Below are 17,827 nucleotides of genomic sequence, written 5' to 3'. Positions count from 1 at the left end.
TCAAAAATACTTTCGAGCTTGTATAATCGGATAAAAAATCGCACACTTCGACAATTACGCGTGATTCACATTTTAATGCTTCGAAATGTTCAACATGAACGCTTATCGTGGTTGAGAGGTCACGTTGATTCTATTGTGCATTCCAACGTCCAACGTTTATCTGCGAAATAGATTTATTCATAGATCAAATAAGTACATCCGGAACGCTATCGCGTAATAAACTTATTTACGAGACATAAAAGTTGAATAAAAGTAAAAAAAATATGAAGTTGTATAAAAAACAGATTAGATAACCGCCGAAGTCGGGGAATCCGAAAGAAAATCAATGTTGAACCAACGTATTAATCCGATTAAAATATTTTAATCGCAGCAATACAGCCAGTGCTGATTAGCTACAATTAACCTGTGCCATTATCGTTTAGATTATATCTTAGATCTTAAAAAAAGATTAACAATGATTTGAACTTTTCAATGAGATATCTACAATATTATAAATATAATCAATTTTTACAACATTTTATCTTTACGATTTTCATTGATAATGAAAACGATCGCAAAAACATTAAGTTGTTAAACTGATAGCCTTGAATATATAAATATTACAAAGTTTTTTATTTTAACAATTCAATTTTTTGTTTCTTTAAAGAGTTTAGAGCTTTAAAGTGTCACTTTAGATCTTCTATCATTTACGTTAAAATTCCGGATAGAATTAAAGTAACACTATGTTAAAATTCTGTTCATAATTTTGTATTATGTAATACAAAAAACGTTGAAGAATTGAAATACGCGACACATAAAATATTAAAACGCATCGCGTATAAAATTAGAAAAAGAATTCTATCTTGGAATCTTACACAAAGTTATGGAAGTAAGATGAGTTAACTGTACAAATTTCGTGAAACTGGAAAAATTCGATTATCGCAATAAATATTAATGCCTTACATTCTATCGAGAAAAATAACACACTCAATCATACGAACAGTTCTAAAATTTGCAGAATTTGATATAATCAAGCAGTATAAACAAAAACTGCACGCGATTGAAATATTTCCATATTCGCCTATTGACGAACAACCCGGCATACGTGCAGCTTCCAATGTGGAATAAACGGTAATGTGCACGCGTGCATGTGCATACATTCTTTTATCTCCTATTGCAAATATCGCGTAATCCAAGTACTTCATTTATTTACACATGATTGTTTATCCAGGGCTGTATTCGGTTTTAACGCTATTTTATCTTTGTTTTACCTCTGATGAATGATAATGATAGAGTGAGAGAGAGAGAGGGGCACAACGCCAAATTACTTTAGCAAATTACTTTAGAATTTGATATGTCCATTTACATCGACGTTATGCTCGTATCACACTACGCATTAGAAAGAGGATTAGAATTCGACCAAGGTAATTTCAATTTTAATCCGTTTTATTTTAATTGGTTGAATAATCTTTAATTTTCTCTCAATCCTCAATCTCCAATGCGTAATGTGATACGAGCGTTACATTTAACACATACATATATATGCTTAATACATTTATCCAAGTCATATTTGGAATCATTATTTAAAACTCGCGAATACATATCGGTCGTTTTGAGCATAAAAATTGATACAAAAATTCAACGAAAAAAGATAATGTTTCTTTAAATAGAACATGAAAAGAATGGTTTTGCTCAAGTATCCAAAAATTTTAGTAGAAATTTATTGAAAATACATTAATTAAATTTCGGCATATATTAGATCAATATTGAGCTAATATCTGGGCAATATCTGCCAATAATTAGGTATGCTACTGGAATTTAGCTGGATACAGACCTGAAAATAATTTTATTGGACCATCAAAATAATTACGTAGAAAATTGATTCGACGTCTTTTGCTAGAATATCAAAAGTCTAAATCATTATGCTTTCCTACGTAATTATTTCTTGTAAAAATTTAGTAATTATTTTTATAATCTATCAAAATTATTTTCAACTCTATATCTAGCTAACCTTTTTTAGATACTTCCGTAAAATCATTTTTTCCACGTAGAATTGTATTTTTGTAACTATATAGAAAGGGCAGGTTTTGCTGAAGTAGCTATCTACAAAATTAATTAGATATATTATAGAGCTGAAAATAATTTTGTTGAATTATCAAAATAATTATGTAGAAAATTTGTTACTAGAATGTACTTTTTGTATTATTCATCACTTGAATGTTTCATATGTTTCTTACAATTATTTTTATGGTCCAACAAAGTTATGTTCACATTTTTATCTACCTAAAGTTTTAGATACTACAACAAAATTGTACTTATAGCATACAATTTGAAGAAACGTTATCTCTCTTTGTGCCAGAAGTGTCACGACCAACGGAGAATGACGTCGAATCATTTTTAGCAAGATCATTCTTTTCGTGTAGCTATTCTCCCCTCTCTCTCTCTTGTTTTTCGCTCGTGCGTCATTAATCTACCCGCAAAGATGTAAATACTTCCGCGTAGATTAAAACGCGCGCACCGCGTGCGCGACGCGTGCCAATTTTCCGCATTTTGCCCGTGAGCCTGCCGATGACGACAATGAAGACGACGACGATGGCAACGATGGTGACACGCATTCGCAACGTGACGATAACATTTTTTTCTGATGTATTTATATCACAGCTTTCGGCTAAACGCGCTTAGCGAATAATTCGAGGCGCGAATAATTCACCATAAATCTTTTTCCGAACTCAACCGCGAAAAAACACTAATTGAATCCACCGATAATCATTCCAATTTCCACGTCCATTTATATAGTACTCACTTAGAAAGAAAGATGCATAATATCATTTTTTTTGTACTTTAGTTATTGATAATTCCAAGATCTTCAAAGCCCGCGAAGAATCGTTTTCACTCATATTGGAGTGTTAATCCTTAACTGATGAGGCTCTCACACGTCGTGATCAATTTATCGATAAGACGCTATTTCACTTATCTAGATTCAATGGGAAGAGTGAAATATTATCTTATCTTATGTAAAGAACATCGAATAATCGATAGTAATTTAGAAACAAAGTTGTTTGCACGCCAAATGGAAAAATACTTATGTATGAAAAACATAATTTTGCTAAAGTATTTCAAAAATTGTTTAGGTAGATATAGATCTGAAAATAATTTTGTTGGATCATCAAAATAATTATGTAAAATGATTGTCAAGATGGTTGTCAAAATTTTTTCCAACCTTGCTCATTATGTTTAAGTGCCTAAATATTTTCTAAATTCTTTGAATTCTCACTCTAAAGAGTAAAAATTGAGCTAGTCTTGAAAAAGACTCAATTACCAGTCTTTAAGAGTAAGAATTCTCTTTAGAGAATAATTATTTTGATGGTCAAACAAAATTATTTTCAGGATCATTTTCAGATACTTCAGCAAAATCATTCTTTCCGTGATAAACTTGTTCGTGATAAACTTGCTTCATCAATTTTATTTCGAAAATGGTACTTTTACATGGAAAAAAATATTTGCTTGAATTAATTGAAATTCTGGCGGAAAATGAATGATCAGAATTCTGGTCTATTAGATTTTTCGTTAAATCTACTAGAATTCTAGCAGATTTAACCAAATATCTAACAGATTTAATTAGAATTCTGGATCGTTCATCAAAATTCCAGTTGATTCATCGTTTTTTTTTTTTCGTTAATTACAAATTAGAGATCCGATAACAATTCAGCCACGAGATGACAAATTTTAAATTGGCCTATCGATTTTATCTAACTTCAATAAATTAGAATGAGTAAGATAGTATAAATTAGAATGAGATAGCACATTAAAAAAAAACAATATATACAGCCTCCTTTTTCACTCTTTTTTTGTAACAAAATTGCTCGTCAAATTGCTCATCAAATTCTATTATAGTCTCTATTACAAATTAAATTGTTCGCTGTAAAACAAATCATCCACCAAAAAATTTTGACATAACGCAGACGTCGTGCACGAGAGAAGGCGATTCATTCGCAAGGTGGTGAACGCAACCATAATCGATTAGCGGTCAGTGATCGATCATACATTCAGGAGCGCGTTTCGAACATTCATCACGTAGTCGCAGCCGAAATCATCGCCGTCGAAGATCCGGTCTCGAAGTAGCAGAGAATATCGCGGATCGGTCCCCGGTGATATCTTGTGTTCTCGGAACGGGATGCGGGGTGTTATCCCGGTGTGTTTACATGGCATCTGACGGTGGTGGTGGCCACGGCACCTCGGTCGCGTTGTTTGATCGCGCAATGACGGTGGCGACGGTCGAGAGGGCGGCCGGTCGCGCGCGGGTGGTGGTTGAAAGGTCGCGGCCTCCGTCATTGATATGGTTACAGAGAGCGCACTTTGGACCAAACGGTCGTGCCGACTTAAGAGGAATAAAGCGCGACGGCGTTAGTTGGCTTCAGTTTAGTGTCATCCTGGCTGCGTAACACGACGCATCGCGCAACCCGACCAACCCGCTCCCCACACTCTCTCTCTCTTGTCTTTTATAAATATTTTTTCCCCCTTTACTTTTCGCTCTCTCTCTCTCTCTCTTTCTCTCTCTCTCTCTCTCTCCTTCCGCGATCTGTAAACCGGCGAGGAATAAAACGCCGGTGAATCATGGACCCTGGCCAAGAGCGACAGTAAACTGCAACCGCGAAAAGATTTTCGCTCATGAGATAATTAGGCGAGGGATTCAGGCGCACCCGAGCCGATTTCTGATAGAAGAGAAAAAGAAGAAAGAAAAAGAGAGAGAGAGAGAGGGAGAGAAACAATAAAAGAGCCGCATCTTTTTATCGAGTCGCGCTGAACGCACGTGACTCTTGACGTTTCGCGTTGGCAAGGACGACCGTGTTGAGAGACCACGGCTACCAAACGTTCCGCCACGCGCTTCCCACCTTCACGTTCCCGTGTGAGCCCGTCGCGATACTATACTGATACCACCATGTGGTCCATAGAACCGGGCAGCTTCACCTCCAACGGGAGCATGATCGTCGTGAGCAACAGGTTGCCATTTGTGCTTAAGAGGAACGAGATAACCGGTCAGCTGGAGCGCAAAGCCAGGTGAGTGTCGCCTTCTTCTCCCCCTCTCTGAACTCTTTGAAGTAGAACCTCACTTAAAAAAAAATCGAGCCATTCTTTCTCAAAACTGGCTCAATTTTCAATCTTTAAGGCTGGGATTTCACTCTTCGGAGTGAAATTCATTCTAAAAGTTTTAGAGAGTCTTGGTGTAATCAAAGTCTGTGTTTTGAAGCATTAAATTGACCGATTCAAAGGAAAGAATTTTACTAATTGGTCAGTCAAAGAATGCTTCAAAGCATTTGTAGCATTATTGACTGTATTATCTTTCTAGCGAAAGAACAAAAACGGAGATATGCGTGAGATCAAAGATACAGAATACGTAAAATTGAGCGACAAAGATAAGAGGAATAGGATACGGAGACAGCTAAGTCTCTATCTCTTTCCATTCAGCGGTGTAATGAGAGGGAAATTGACCGTCTTCCTCTCTCATTTTTGTTAATCACATTTGCTGTACTCTTTACATACGAATGACGCAATCCATGCTCTATGAGTTTATGTCTTTGCGCGAGACCACGTGCAAATCGAATGACAGTCGCGAGAAGAGAGAGGACTTGGCTGTCACTCCGTATTCAACATTTGTCGCGAATGTTTGCGCCTTGAACGGCATGATTGTATGACTTATGCGGTCGCATAAATCAGTTCTTTAAAAAAAATCTCATTTCTTACACTTTAATCTTAGTACACACGATTGGGTCATTCGTGACGTTCTGACGTTCTATACACATTTCTTTTCTACTAAAACTAGGAATGGTTTATTAACTATAATAACTAATTAGCTATAATATTTATATAAAATTTTGTAAATACACAATCTTACGAACACTTTCTATATAAAGATGTTAAAGTATACGTAAGAATTATTTAATAATTTTTGTATATTTACTAAAGTGATGAAAATTAATCCAGAACGACTCGTTGTGTGTAAAGGACCGGAAAATTATATTATGTGTACTAATACAGTAATACATAAATGACTGAAACTTGGCGATATCGTACATGCAAATCGTCATGTAGCACTCGCTATTTTTAACTACGAAGTTCTATTTTTGTATGTCTATTTTTATACACTGAGACAATGCGTATATCTCACGCATTTGCGTATATATAGATCGCATTTTCTTTTATGATAACCAAATGGACTGTACTATTATTGTAGCTATTACTCGAGCGATTCTTTTTTAAGATTGTAGTGTCATTTGCAACATTTAAAGTTGTCGACATTTATGCCTGACACTTACATCTCGTTTTTTTATATATTTAACTGAAAAATCGTGGCTTGAGATAACGAATACGACAAATTACTTGCGATTATGTGTCGTCTTTGGAGTTACATCATTCGCTACTGTCATTATCTTTACATAAGATACAGTCAAACTACAGGATATTTCTATAGCATAACAATGATTTGTATCTTACGACTATATACCGACTTGTTCTCTCGTCTCGATTGCATTAACTCTTTCAAAGTAAAAATATGTAACGCGATTAACAAGATGGAGTTTATTAAAAGAGTTTGATGCCCATTTCCACTAATATAACTTTAATCTTGATTTAATTTACTTGTTTTCTTTTTCTAATTCTAAAAATTAAATTAATCTATATTAGAGAAAACGGACCGTAACAAATTTTTTAAATATTTTGAATCAGTTTGATCTTGAAATTTAATTTTTTTTTCATGCAGAGCGAAAATTATTGTGAAAAAATTTATAATTATGAAAATACTGTGTTTATAATTATCTAAAATAAGATCATTCTCTTAGTAACGCGTGGAAAATTATAAGAGGTACGTTTCTGAGTGCACGTTTCACCTCGAATGAGGTAGAAGGAAAGATACATGGCAAACGTGCATATGTCATAAACAAAAAGAGCGATTATTTCAATAAAAGGCGCGTCGTATCAGAAAATAAACGACGAATATATATAGATAGTCAATAGATACAGCACATCGGTGATATAATAAGAGCGACAAAATGCGAATAACAAAGTTTAACTTAAAATTTTCGTATTTGGAGAGTGATAGTCTTCCCACTGCGACTTCCTACTTGGCAAATACGATTTGATTAATATAATTTTTTTTCTTGTACGCGACATTGTTTACATTGCTATATTCGTGACATGCGCCATCGATTGAGAAAATTCGATGCGTATTGTAAAATCTGACCGATTGATCGAAGAACGATTGATAGTACCAAACGATTAATTGAATTCTGGCCGTATCATCATCAGTGAAGAAGACGTCCAAATAAGAGAAGAAGATTAATTGAATTGATAAAAGAGATTGACTTTGCACGAGGCGTTTTTCTTAATCACATTCAAAATAATTTTTTTTGATAGGCGTAATCTAATCGCGAGTATATAAATGGTAACTCTTACAAAATGTCACGCGAGATTTGTGTATTCCAAATCGGGATAGATTAATGCGAATTTTTAAGGTGACCCTACATGGTCACTAATCTATCAGTAATGAGAGAGAGAGAGAGAGAGAACCAACAATATTACTGATCGTGTGTGGTTAATATTGATAGATTAATGTAAGAGCTGAAAGAGCAATTTTGCTGAAGAAGTTAAAAATTTAGTTAGATGTAGATCTGAAAATAAATTTTGCTGAACCATCAAAATAATTTTGCAAGTATCTTAAGTATGATGAGTAATGCTGCAAAATGTGTTTTGATATTCTAGCAAGCAATTTAGTCGTCCTATCTAATTGTTTTGATGATCCAGCAAAATTATTTTTTGGATCTAAATTTAGATTCATTAGTAAAATTGCGCTTTCGGTGTAGAGTACTGAGAATGATCTGAATTTTGATTCTCGAGCATCAATATCGCTATATTCTACTTCACTGTTAGATGTCAAAGAAACAATGGTAACTTAATCCTTTAAGTTAATAACACTGTATTGTTTTTAACTTCTATATACGTAAATCAATCTACTTCCTTGATTAGTTTCAAAGTAAACATCATCTATATTACATATGCATTTAGTAAATAATAAATTTTTAGTCAAATTTAATACATTTTCTTGAATTAAATTATTAAATCAAGGAGCAAGTAGTGGCGACTTATAAAAATGATTAAAAAAAACTCTGATTGAATATAATTTAACATTATGAATTTAATAGTTTTGAATATCGTAAATATAATTTCATTTCAGAAAAATAATATTTATCAAATTAATTGGCAACCCATTTCTATTACATTACAGTAATTTCTTATAAATCAATTTTTTTTTATTTAAAAAAAAATTAACTTTTTGTATGCTACTTCAACTACCTCGCGAATGACCATCAATGTTATTTTTAATATAATATTTTTCAAGATGAGCACAATTATGCTCGAGTAATTTTTATAAAATAGTGTTCTTGGCTAAAAACGGAAAGATGAATTAGGTTAACGAAAAGGTAAATTAAGCTACGTGTATCGCCTGTAGCATCGTATACACGAGACGCCCGATGAGCACAATTACCACAATTAATTTCTCAAAGCGGCCGATATACGGACGCTATATGTTACCTGCATCATAATTGTCGCACGAGTCTATCGCGTGTTTGCCGGTCGCATCCGCATGTTTCATGTTCTTAGATTGCCCACGCGAGATGAATATCGCAGCTCACGATCGAGCTATGTATTCTCGTACGAAAGACTCACACCGGATCATGGAAAAACACTGACGCGAATGCAGGTTTTTGATTATCATTCTGAAGTGATAATACGAATCGGTCAATTTTCGACATGGGACGTATCAATGCGCTTGATTAAGTCGAATCTGTTTGTTGCACACGTATGTCGAATCGTTCGATTTAGTTTCTGTAAACTTATCCTTTTTTTTTGCTACATCGTCCGATATTGTTGCACGAAATCAATACAATGTTGCTAAAGTGTTAAAATTTTTTGCAATATTGCTTATCATACTTGAAATTCTTACGTAATTACATATATTGATAATAAAACAAAATTAAAAAATTCTTTTGAATTAGATAAGGTTTCTTATTTTTGGATGCTGAAAATCATGCCGCAAATCAAATTTAATATGAGGTTTTCGTAATATTTAAGATTCAAAATGGCTTTTTGCAATACCTGACATTTTTTTGTAAAAAAATATTAACAATAGGTATCCCTCAATTTCTTACTTTTCGACCACGATATAAAGAATTTAATACAGATTTTTGTGAGCTTTTTTAAAAAAAATATAAAATATCGCAAAAAAAACATTTTTTGTACATTAAACCTCAATCTTTCAGAAATTTAACGTGCTGGTAAAATTTGGTTTGCAACCTTGTTTTTTCAGCATCTAAAAATCTATAAAAAGCACCTAATAATTAGAAAAAGAACATTTTTTGAAACTATTTATTTTCAGATTTATATTTAACTAAATTTTTTATAGATTACATTCTTAGACGTGAAACAATTAAGAACATTCGATATATATTAACGATTTTTAAGTTTCTTCACAACATGTTTTGTATAAATCTTTTTCATTAACTTAATATTGTAATATACTTAACTGTAATATTATATGGGATTGAGAACGCAATCACTCGTTAATCAAGAAGACTTCAAAGTAGTCCCCTTAAATCTGTATTATATTTTTACAATTATTAGGAGTCCTATTTTATATATACAATATATATATATATATATATATATATATATATATTCTTTATTCTAAATTTTTTATAGATATTTCAGGAAAATAATATAAAAATTGTTTTTTTCCGTGTACTTAAAGATCAATCAGGAGGTAATCACAAGGCACAGCATAGTTCATATGAGAATCTATACTGTTTCCTTTTTCATTCACGTATTCTTTGATCAATTCAATCTTTTCATCAGAGAGGAAAACTAAATCCTGCGCGATGTTGACAAAGTTTGCTTGAAAGTATAGACACGCGTACTAATTATGAGTGAATTGTATCGCATACAAGAACAGCATGATACCCACGCAATGATCGAAGTTCACGCATTGCGTACTTTCGACAGCTTCAATATATTAAGAACGCTTCGTATATTAAGAACTCTTTTATTAGGTGTTGGAATTAATTCGTAGCGTTTTACAAGTGATGGGAAGTACTTTCATTAATGTATTTTTTAATGCTCATGTGAAATAAATAATATTCTTTCATTAAAAAACGCTACGAATTAATTCCAACACCTAATAGTTGCTTACGAGCAAGGCGAGCATAATCAACGATGCGTAAACAAGTTGGTCATTATACTCAATGTCGAGCTTAAACGTGTCCGCTAAATGTATAATTAATTACGGCAATCGCGTCTTAAATAAAACCGCGACGTTCAATTAATACGGTATATTACAATCATGTACGCTCTCTCTAATATACTTTTACACGCGAGAAATGTGTTTCTTTCATTTGCGATTAAAATACAAGCGAAATTAAGCCATAAAATGATGAGACTATAAGCATATATCCTTTAACACCGAGTCTCACAATATTCTTTTCCGCTGTCTTGAAGTATTTACATTCGAAATAAAATTGTTTTAAGATAACAACACTATCGACTTCTCATTAAAGAGTCGAGACACATTCTGATTGCAGGCCGATATTCATAATCGGTTCTTATTTTAAAACCGTCTTAAGTAATATTTTAAGATGCTAATACTGTTCTTTGATTTATTTATAACATCTTAGAGTAAGATCGTCTTAAATATATAAGAACCAACTATGAATATTGGCCTTAAACTTTGTTTCCTACAATTAGACGTTTACATTCTATTTTTCCTATTTTTTAATTCTATGATGATAGTAATATTAAATTTTCTAATTTTATATTCTTTTTATTCTGTGTATTTAATGTAATGCATTGTAAACAATTGAAATGGAAAGCAGTTAAAATTCAAGCATATGCTTAATGCGATTGTCAAATTGTTTTCCATTTTATTAATGTCAACGGTCAAATTAAAGTATCAGATATAATTAGACCTTTGCGTCGTTTTAAAACTCATAGGTTACTGTTAACGATCTAATGGTATCGAAACTTTTGTAATATTTTTCAAAATATCACGTTAATACAGCTGGATCTTTTTTATAAGAGATAAAGAAAGAGCTATTTTTTATATAAATAAATAATTTTATAATAAAATATTTAATTTTTTAAAATTATAATAACAATTTATTTAAATGAAATGAGAGACTATCTTACGTAACTTTTCTTTCTAATTCTAATTCTACCATAAAATCTTATAAAAATTATTTTAAGAGAAAATTTATTCTTTTAAATCTGAAACTCTTACTTTTTACGAGCGGCTTATTTTTGCTTATCTTTTCTTGAATTTCTCTTTCTTTTACAGTGCCGGTGGTCTGGTAACCGCGGTAGCGCCTGTTGTTATAAACGGAAATGGAGTGTGGGTCGGATGGCCGGGTATGCACATGGAAAACCCGAATGAACCAATTCCCGAATCAGATCCCAACGATCGCACGCCGACGGCTGGTCTATTATCGCGTAAGGTGAGTCACTGTTAACGACAATTAATCGTCGTTAACAAAATATCAACACGTTGATATTTTGTTACGACCGCAATTTGCGGCGCTTTACGTAACCATGATCTTGTAGTCATAATGTTTTTTTTACAATTGTTCATACACAGAAAAAAAGAAAAAACAGTTATTTAATCCGCGTATTGTTAGAAATCACTTTGACTCTTTTGTGTGCAAATTTTTCGAGACAACAATCGGTTAAATCGCTAGGACAATCATAGATTTGTTATACTATCACACACTTACAATTAGTATTTTACTGCCATGAACGTTTTATGTTATAAATAAGCTCATTGATTGTTGCGTCACAATGTGCAGACAATAGCGACTCACATATTTAAATTAAGCAATTTTTTTCTCGCATTCCCTTAAAGTTTTGCGATGTTTTTTGTCTCCTAAATTGACATTTTTTGAGATGGATATGTATTTCCAAAAATTTTTAGTTTATGTTAATTTATGCTAATTAAAACATATTAATTAATTTCAAGGAAAATAATATAACTCATTAAAAAGAACCAATTATTTAAACATTTTATTTTTTTTTCTTCAAGTTGTATCTGCAAATTTTTATTAAAAATAAAAAATTTGCAAATACTAATAACTTAAAGAAAATTGAATTATTTAACATTTTTTACAAAGATTTAAAATTGAGTGAGTCCAATAGACCCATCAATTTCGGAGAGTTAATATTCGAACTTATATAAAAGTTATTAATAATTTAAAAGTTGAAACTTGCTCTTGAAATCTTCATTCTCGATCACCAAATCGTAGCGGTTTTTAAGGTCTTCAATCTTTTAAGGTATTTAAATATTAAATATAGAGGTATTCACGAGAAGGTCTTCTGAGTATTTAAACTAAAACGAGGTCAAGAAAGATTTTCAGAATTGAGAACTCAGGTGGATCAAGTGGTGCGTTATCATTATCGCTATTTCAATTACGCGAAGTATGCTTGACATTGACAATGTGTACCACCTCCGCGTGGCGGAAAGAATAGTCACTGTTCCCCACTTCGATCAACCTGTAATATTCCATACGCCATTGAATGTTTCGAAATGATCTTTCGCTGCAAGCAGCGTCGACAATAATATAACGACAGCAATTTCCTACCTTTCATTTGTAACAACTACGACCAACGCTATTCGATCGATATACTGTTAAATCTAGTATCAAAAACCATTGTTTTAATATAAAATAATTATATATTGTAAGAGTAAGAGCAATGACGACTTATATAAATTAGGTTGATACTGTAGATTTAACAGTTAATGCCACATAGAATTACTTGATTGCGAATTTATGAAGCAATGAATTTGCAAAGAGTTTGCGAATTGCATTATATCGAAATATGTACGAAAATTGCTTTTTACAATGTAGAAAAAAGTGGTAAAGTAGATCGATTCGGAGATGCCTTTTGCCTTTCTCTCGACACTAGAAAATTCGGCGATAGTTTATAGCAGCTTATATACTCATTTAGAAAATAGACTTTTCACGACAATGTCGAGTATTTTTCGACGAAAGCAACGCGACTATGCCTTCTGAGAAGTGATTATTTTATTCTCTTTCACGTACTTACTACACGTAAAGCATAAAGCTTTTATAATGATTAATGCGCGCACTTCATATTACTAATCGTCGTAAACCGCTTTGTCGTTAGCTAGATTGAAACAACATGATAAAAACGACGCGCTTTAACAGTTTTTGTTGAAACATTTCTGATATGAACAGAGAAATGTTCGGTGGCCTGTTTTCCTTTGTTGGAAAAATGACGTAGGAAACAAATGTTGAAATTCCTACGTTTGGACACAATTCCTACGTATATCCGGCACAATGGTATCGGTCACGTATTATGCATGTCGAGTACATATCGTATTTATCTGCAGACTAACTGATTTTCGATTTCCAATTTAATAATTCATTTCCTGAATGGATGAACATTTTCATGTATCACATAACAGTTAATATAAATGTATAACATCAAGTGCGTTATCCGTTATTATTATTATTATTATTATTATTATTAGCATCATTATCATTTTTCTTCTTTCTTTTCTTTTTTTATTATTAATTACTTTTATTAATATTATTAGATATACGCAAAAATTTTAGCGAATTTTTCTTTTTCTTCAACGTTCTGATATAATTTTTGTAAATTCAAATAATTTATCTCCTTATCATATATTTGTAAGACTGATATCGAATTACCTAAAACGCCGTATTTTATAATTTATAATGATGCACATATAATTTTACAAAATAACAGTGAACACGATGAGCGATGAAGCTTTATATTTGACATTGCGTATAATTTTCTCTGTTCTTAACGAAGTCTACTGTGTCTCACAATACATACAAATGATCGTGTTACAAATTGTAGTAATTTTGAAGGTATGAAGATGCTTCGTGTGCATCTAATAAGCCTGAAACCGTTAATGCCAAACGCTATTGTCGTCAGTTAAATGATTTGGCTGAAAAAATAGAAGTAAAAGTACTAAAAAAGTACAAAAACTTTTGCACACACCTAATGTTATCGGTCGCCTAATACAATTTCATGTGTAAATAAGTCCAAAATGGCTGGCACTGTCACGGATATTCGTGTCACGAGGTCAATCGGGCTATCAACTGTATAACAGCGTTGCAAGCCTATCGTTTGTGAAATGATGACTTTTAGCTAGCTGTCGGTATGCTATGTCGGCGATTAACGGATTAGCGGATACCATGTATACACCCACGCGCGAACATTGCGATGGATCACGTGAATCGCCGCAAGAGTCTTCAAGATTGCCAATAATGATATCCAAGCGATAGCCTTGATAGCCTTCGACATCGTTAAATAAAACAGGACGGTGATTAAGCCCGGCAGGCTGCGTGGCGACGAACGATTATTATCGTTACGTGAAATTCACACAATGGCGTAGCTTTTACTCAGCCGACATTAGATTACTCGATAAAAGAGGAGGGGGGAGAGGAGGGGGGAGGGGGAGAGAAAAAACAATATTAATCCCAGAAAGTATTAATTTTTTATGCTCGACTACGAAATGATTACAATTAACGGTTGCCCAGGTCTACTTCAACCAATCACGAGTCCATCGTAATTGGCTAAAACAGAAAGAATCATCAATTCGTACTTCGATATTTTCGTTATGCAAATCACGATTACGATTCCATTTGAGTAAGTATCTCGAAAAATTACGAATAGAGAGAAATTATTATTTGTAATCAAAATAATAATTATTTATATATCGCGATATCGTTTAAGATATCGCTTAAGATGTCTTACGTTCTGAATTCTCTCTCTCTCTCTCTTCTCCGGAAAAGTCTCCTTAATTATGTGAAGGCAATAAAGGCAATGACTTATTGATTTTCACATCGATCAGCGATACCGCCTGGATTATCGACGTTAACAAATTGTTTTTTTACTGTCAGGCTGTAAAAGTTCTTCCTTCTATTTTATTCTGCAACTTAATTTTCCGCCTTGCATTGATTTCATCATTACTATCATTAGCGTTTCGTCAGTGGCTATATATACGTCCGTTGCTCAGTCTCGCCCTATTTTGCTGTCTATCACTGGCAGGAACGTTCAATAATATGTTTGCATAACACAACGAGCATATAGGAAACAAAGAAGACGAGAAGGAAAAACAACGCTGCAAGGGGGGAAAGCCGACTATCATGTCATGTCACGTGGAATACGCTTGCGAGACATGCGATAACGAGCAATTACGAGTATTTGTAAAAAATTTCTTAAAATATTTTCATTATTTCCTTAAATGAACCGTTGGATGAAACAGAAATACAAGATACACATTTTCATAATAATCCACCTTTGCGATTTTGAAATATCTCCGATACTTCTAAATAACAAAGATGACTATGTTAATAATGAGGAAGATCTGAGATCATCGTCCAAAAAAATTGCGCCGCGGATGATATACGTCAGTATATCAATCAGTATACCAGTCAGAACTAGTATACGAAATCTTTTGTTTGTTGTTTTCAATTTCCAAGCATCTTTTCTCGCAAATAACATGATTCGATGTTTTTAAAATCTTTTCTTCGCAACTATTGGATAACAACTCAATCAATTTGAAATTTTTTGATTGCGTATATCTCGAATCGTTTGCACCAAATTTGATTAGACTTCTTGCCTGAGAAACTTCTTGAAAAAACTGATTGCCGTAAATACATTGTTATGATTTTTTTAATTGCATTTATAACGCTTTAACGTGACGTTCGTAATTTGAAGCGGCAGCGTTTTTAACATAATTCTGACCCCGCGATCCCTCAAATTAAAATCGATCGAGGTCATCGCTTGTTTCCCGATCTCGCTCGACGATTAAAAAATTCACTGTCGGTGAATTGATATATGTTTTATCGTGACGCGGTTAAGCAACTTCGACGATGTACGAACATGAGATTTTTCTTTTTCGAGCGATAAAACAATGCGCGACGATCTCCCAATCCGGACGCATGTATGGATAAAGAGAGCCGCGTCGCTTTCCCTGACCTCTCTTAATTAATGTGCCCGTAAAGCGGCGATATCTGTCCGGAGAAAATAACAAACCGACGACCAGGCCGCGGTTGATTATGTCTATCGTAGAAGTATTAAACGCGCGTTATCGCCCGTCAGCGATTGCTCATTTGCGTCAGGAGTGATCTTTCTTGGCATGGCCTGTTTTCACGCGAGCAATCGGAAATAAAGAAGGCAATGTCGCTGGCAAAATAACAGAATTTCGCGGGATAACGAGTGACATTCGAGAGAGAACGGTAAGTCCTGAAACATACAATAGGTTTAGTAAGTTTTAAGCCGTGAGATATATTGGCCAATCACAGTCGAATGTGAAGAGAATAATCGGTTGGTTCATTTCTTTATTATATGTACCTATGTGTTTTGGGATTAAACAAAACTAGACTTTACGTACTTTTGATCTAACATCTGATTTATCTTGTCTTATTTCTCATTATTAAGTCAATTTCTCGCGTTGAGATATCGCTTCCGTTGAATTTATAATGACTCTTGTGTTCCCCTGATGTATGTATATTTTAAACATATTACACAGCTAGAGGCTTTTAAAAATATATTTTTTCTATTTTTTTTTTTTTGAGATATAGCTTTTATTGAAGTTCTTTTGTCTAAAATCTTTATCAAAACAATGTGATCAATAACAATTCAACTTGAAATAAATTATGCAGAGAATAATTTTTAATTAATTATTTCATTAATCAAGTTCAATATATCTAAGATCCAATTAAAAAAAATAATACGAGCTGGTTAAGGAGAATAAAAAAGTTAACAAATTACAGTTCGAAGTATTCATATCATATTAATGTATTCGTTAATGTATTACAATAATTTATTATTAATGACATAATGATAAATATGTATTATTAACTTTTTTACTTAAACCATTATTGACCATTATTTTCTTTAATTCTTAATTGCCATTTCTTTGTAGGATAAATTCAAAATCCAGAAAAAAAATTATACACAAAGTTAAGTCATTTAAAAAAGTTAAGTCGTTTATTTTGTGAATTAATATAAATAAAAGGAATCGAAACGCACGCAATAATCATGATTTTATATATTGCTAGACATTATTATTCTAAATGAACCATATAATCATATATTTAACAATGATTATTATTATAATTAATAATTAATATATAATATCATTAATAATAATAATTATTATTATTAATAACCATGCATGCATGTATATGCAATATATGTAATATATGCATGGCATGCACGGCTGTACGACATTACTTATTTATTTTACAAGTGGAGCACCTAAAAACAATTGTACTCACTGACAGGTTTGCCAAGTTACTTTCCGTATTCTGACACTATCTGATATGACGATTGCATTGTACTCTCATGCTTGTAACTCAAATTAATCCTCTTGAAATAGCGACAGAAATGCGTATCGTGCGTACGAATGATTGCGGAGAAATATGACGAGATATTCCCCCGTCTTAATCTCTTTCTCTCTTTCTCTCTTTATTTTCAGGTAGTAGCGGTTCACGTTGATGCCGGCATCTTTGACTCGTACTACAACGGATGCTGCAATGGAACCTTCTGGCCTCTCTTCCATTCTATGCCTGATCGAGCGACCTTCATCGCGGAACACTGGCGCGCGTATTCCGCAGTCAACGAACAGTTCGCCGCGAAGACAGTATGATTCTACACTTGTGATATTGATCGCGTTTTTGCAATTTGAGAACATTTTTTATTCCCACTCATTATCTTATTAATTCCCTCAATGTCGTTAGACGTCGCAATT

The 17,827-nt window shown here is 33.1% G+C and overlaps 1 protein-coding gene across 3 annotated transcripts in view; it reads left to right on the top strand.

Annotated features, from left to right (window-relative positions):
* The window catches only part of Tps1 (Trehalose-6-phosphate synthase 1), a 30,431-nt gene that overhangs the window by 6,333 nt on the left and 6,271 nt on the right, over positions 1–17,827 (top strand). For 2 of the 3 annotated variants that reach the window (XM_087416282.1, XM_087416283.1), the window contains 3 exons: positions 4,932–5,037; positions 11,360–11,516; positions 17,555–17,719. In XM_087416282.1, coding sequence (XP_087272408.1) covers positions 4,961–5,037; positions 11,360–11,516; positions 17,555–17,719 — 399 coding nt within the window. In that variant the 5' untranslated portion in view covers positions 4,932–4,960. Of the gene's footprint in view, positions 1–4,362; positions 5,038–11,359; positions 11,517–17,554; positions 17,720–17,827 lie in introns of those variants that run through there. The other variant, XM_011059064.2, reaches the window with a different exon arrangement.

This window comes from Acromyrmex echinatior, chromosome 19, assembly GCF_024713525.1.
Source record: "Acromyrmex echinatior isolate Ae372 chromosome 19, ASM2471352v2, whole genome shotgun sequence".
NCBI lineage: Eukaryota > Metazoa > Arthropoda > Insecta > Hymenoptera > Formicidae > Acromyrmex > Acromyrmex echinatior.
This window is presented reverse-complemented; position numbering and strand designations above follow the sequence as displayed.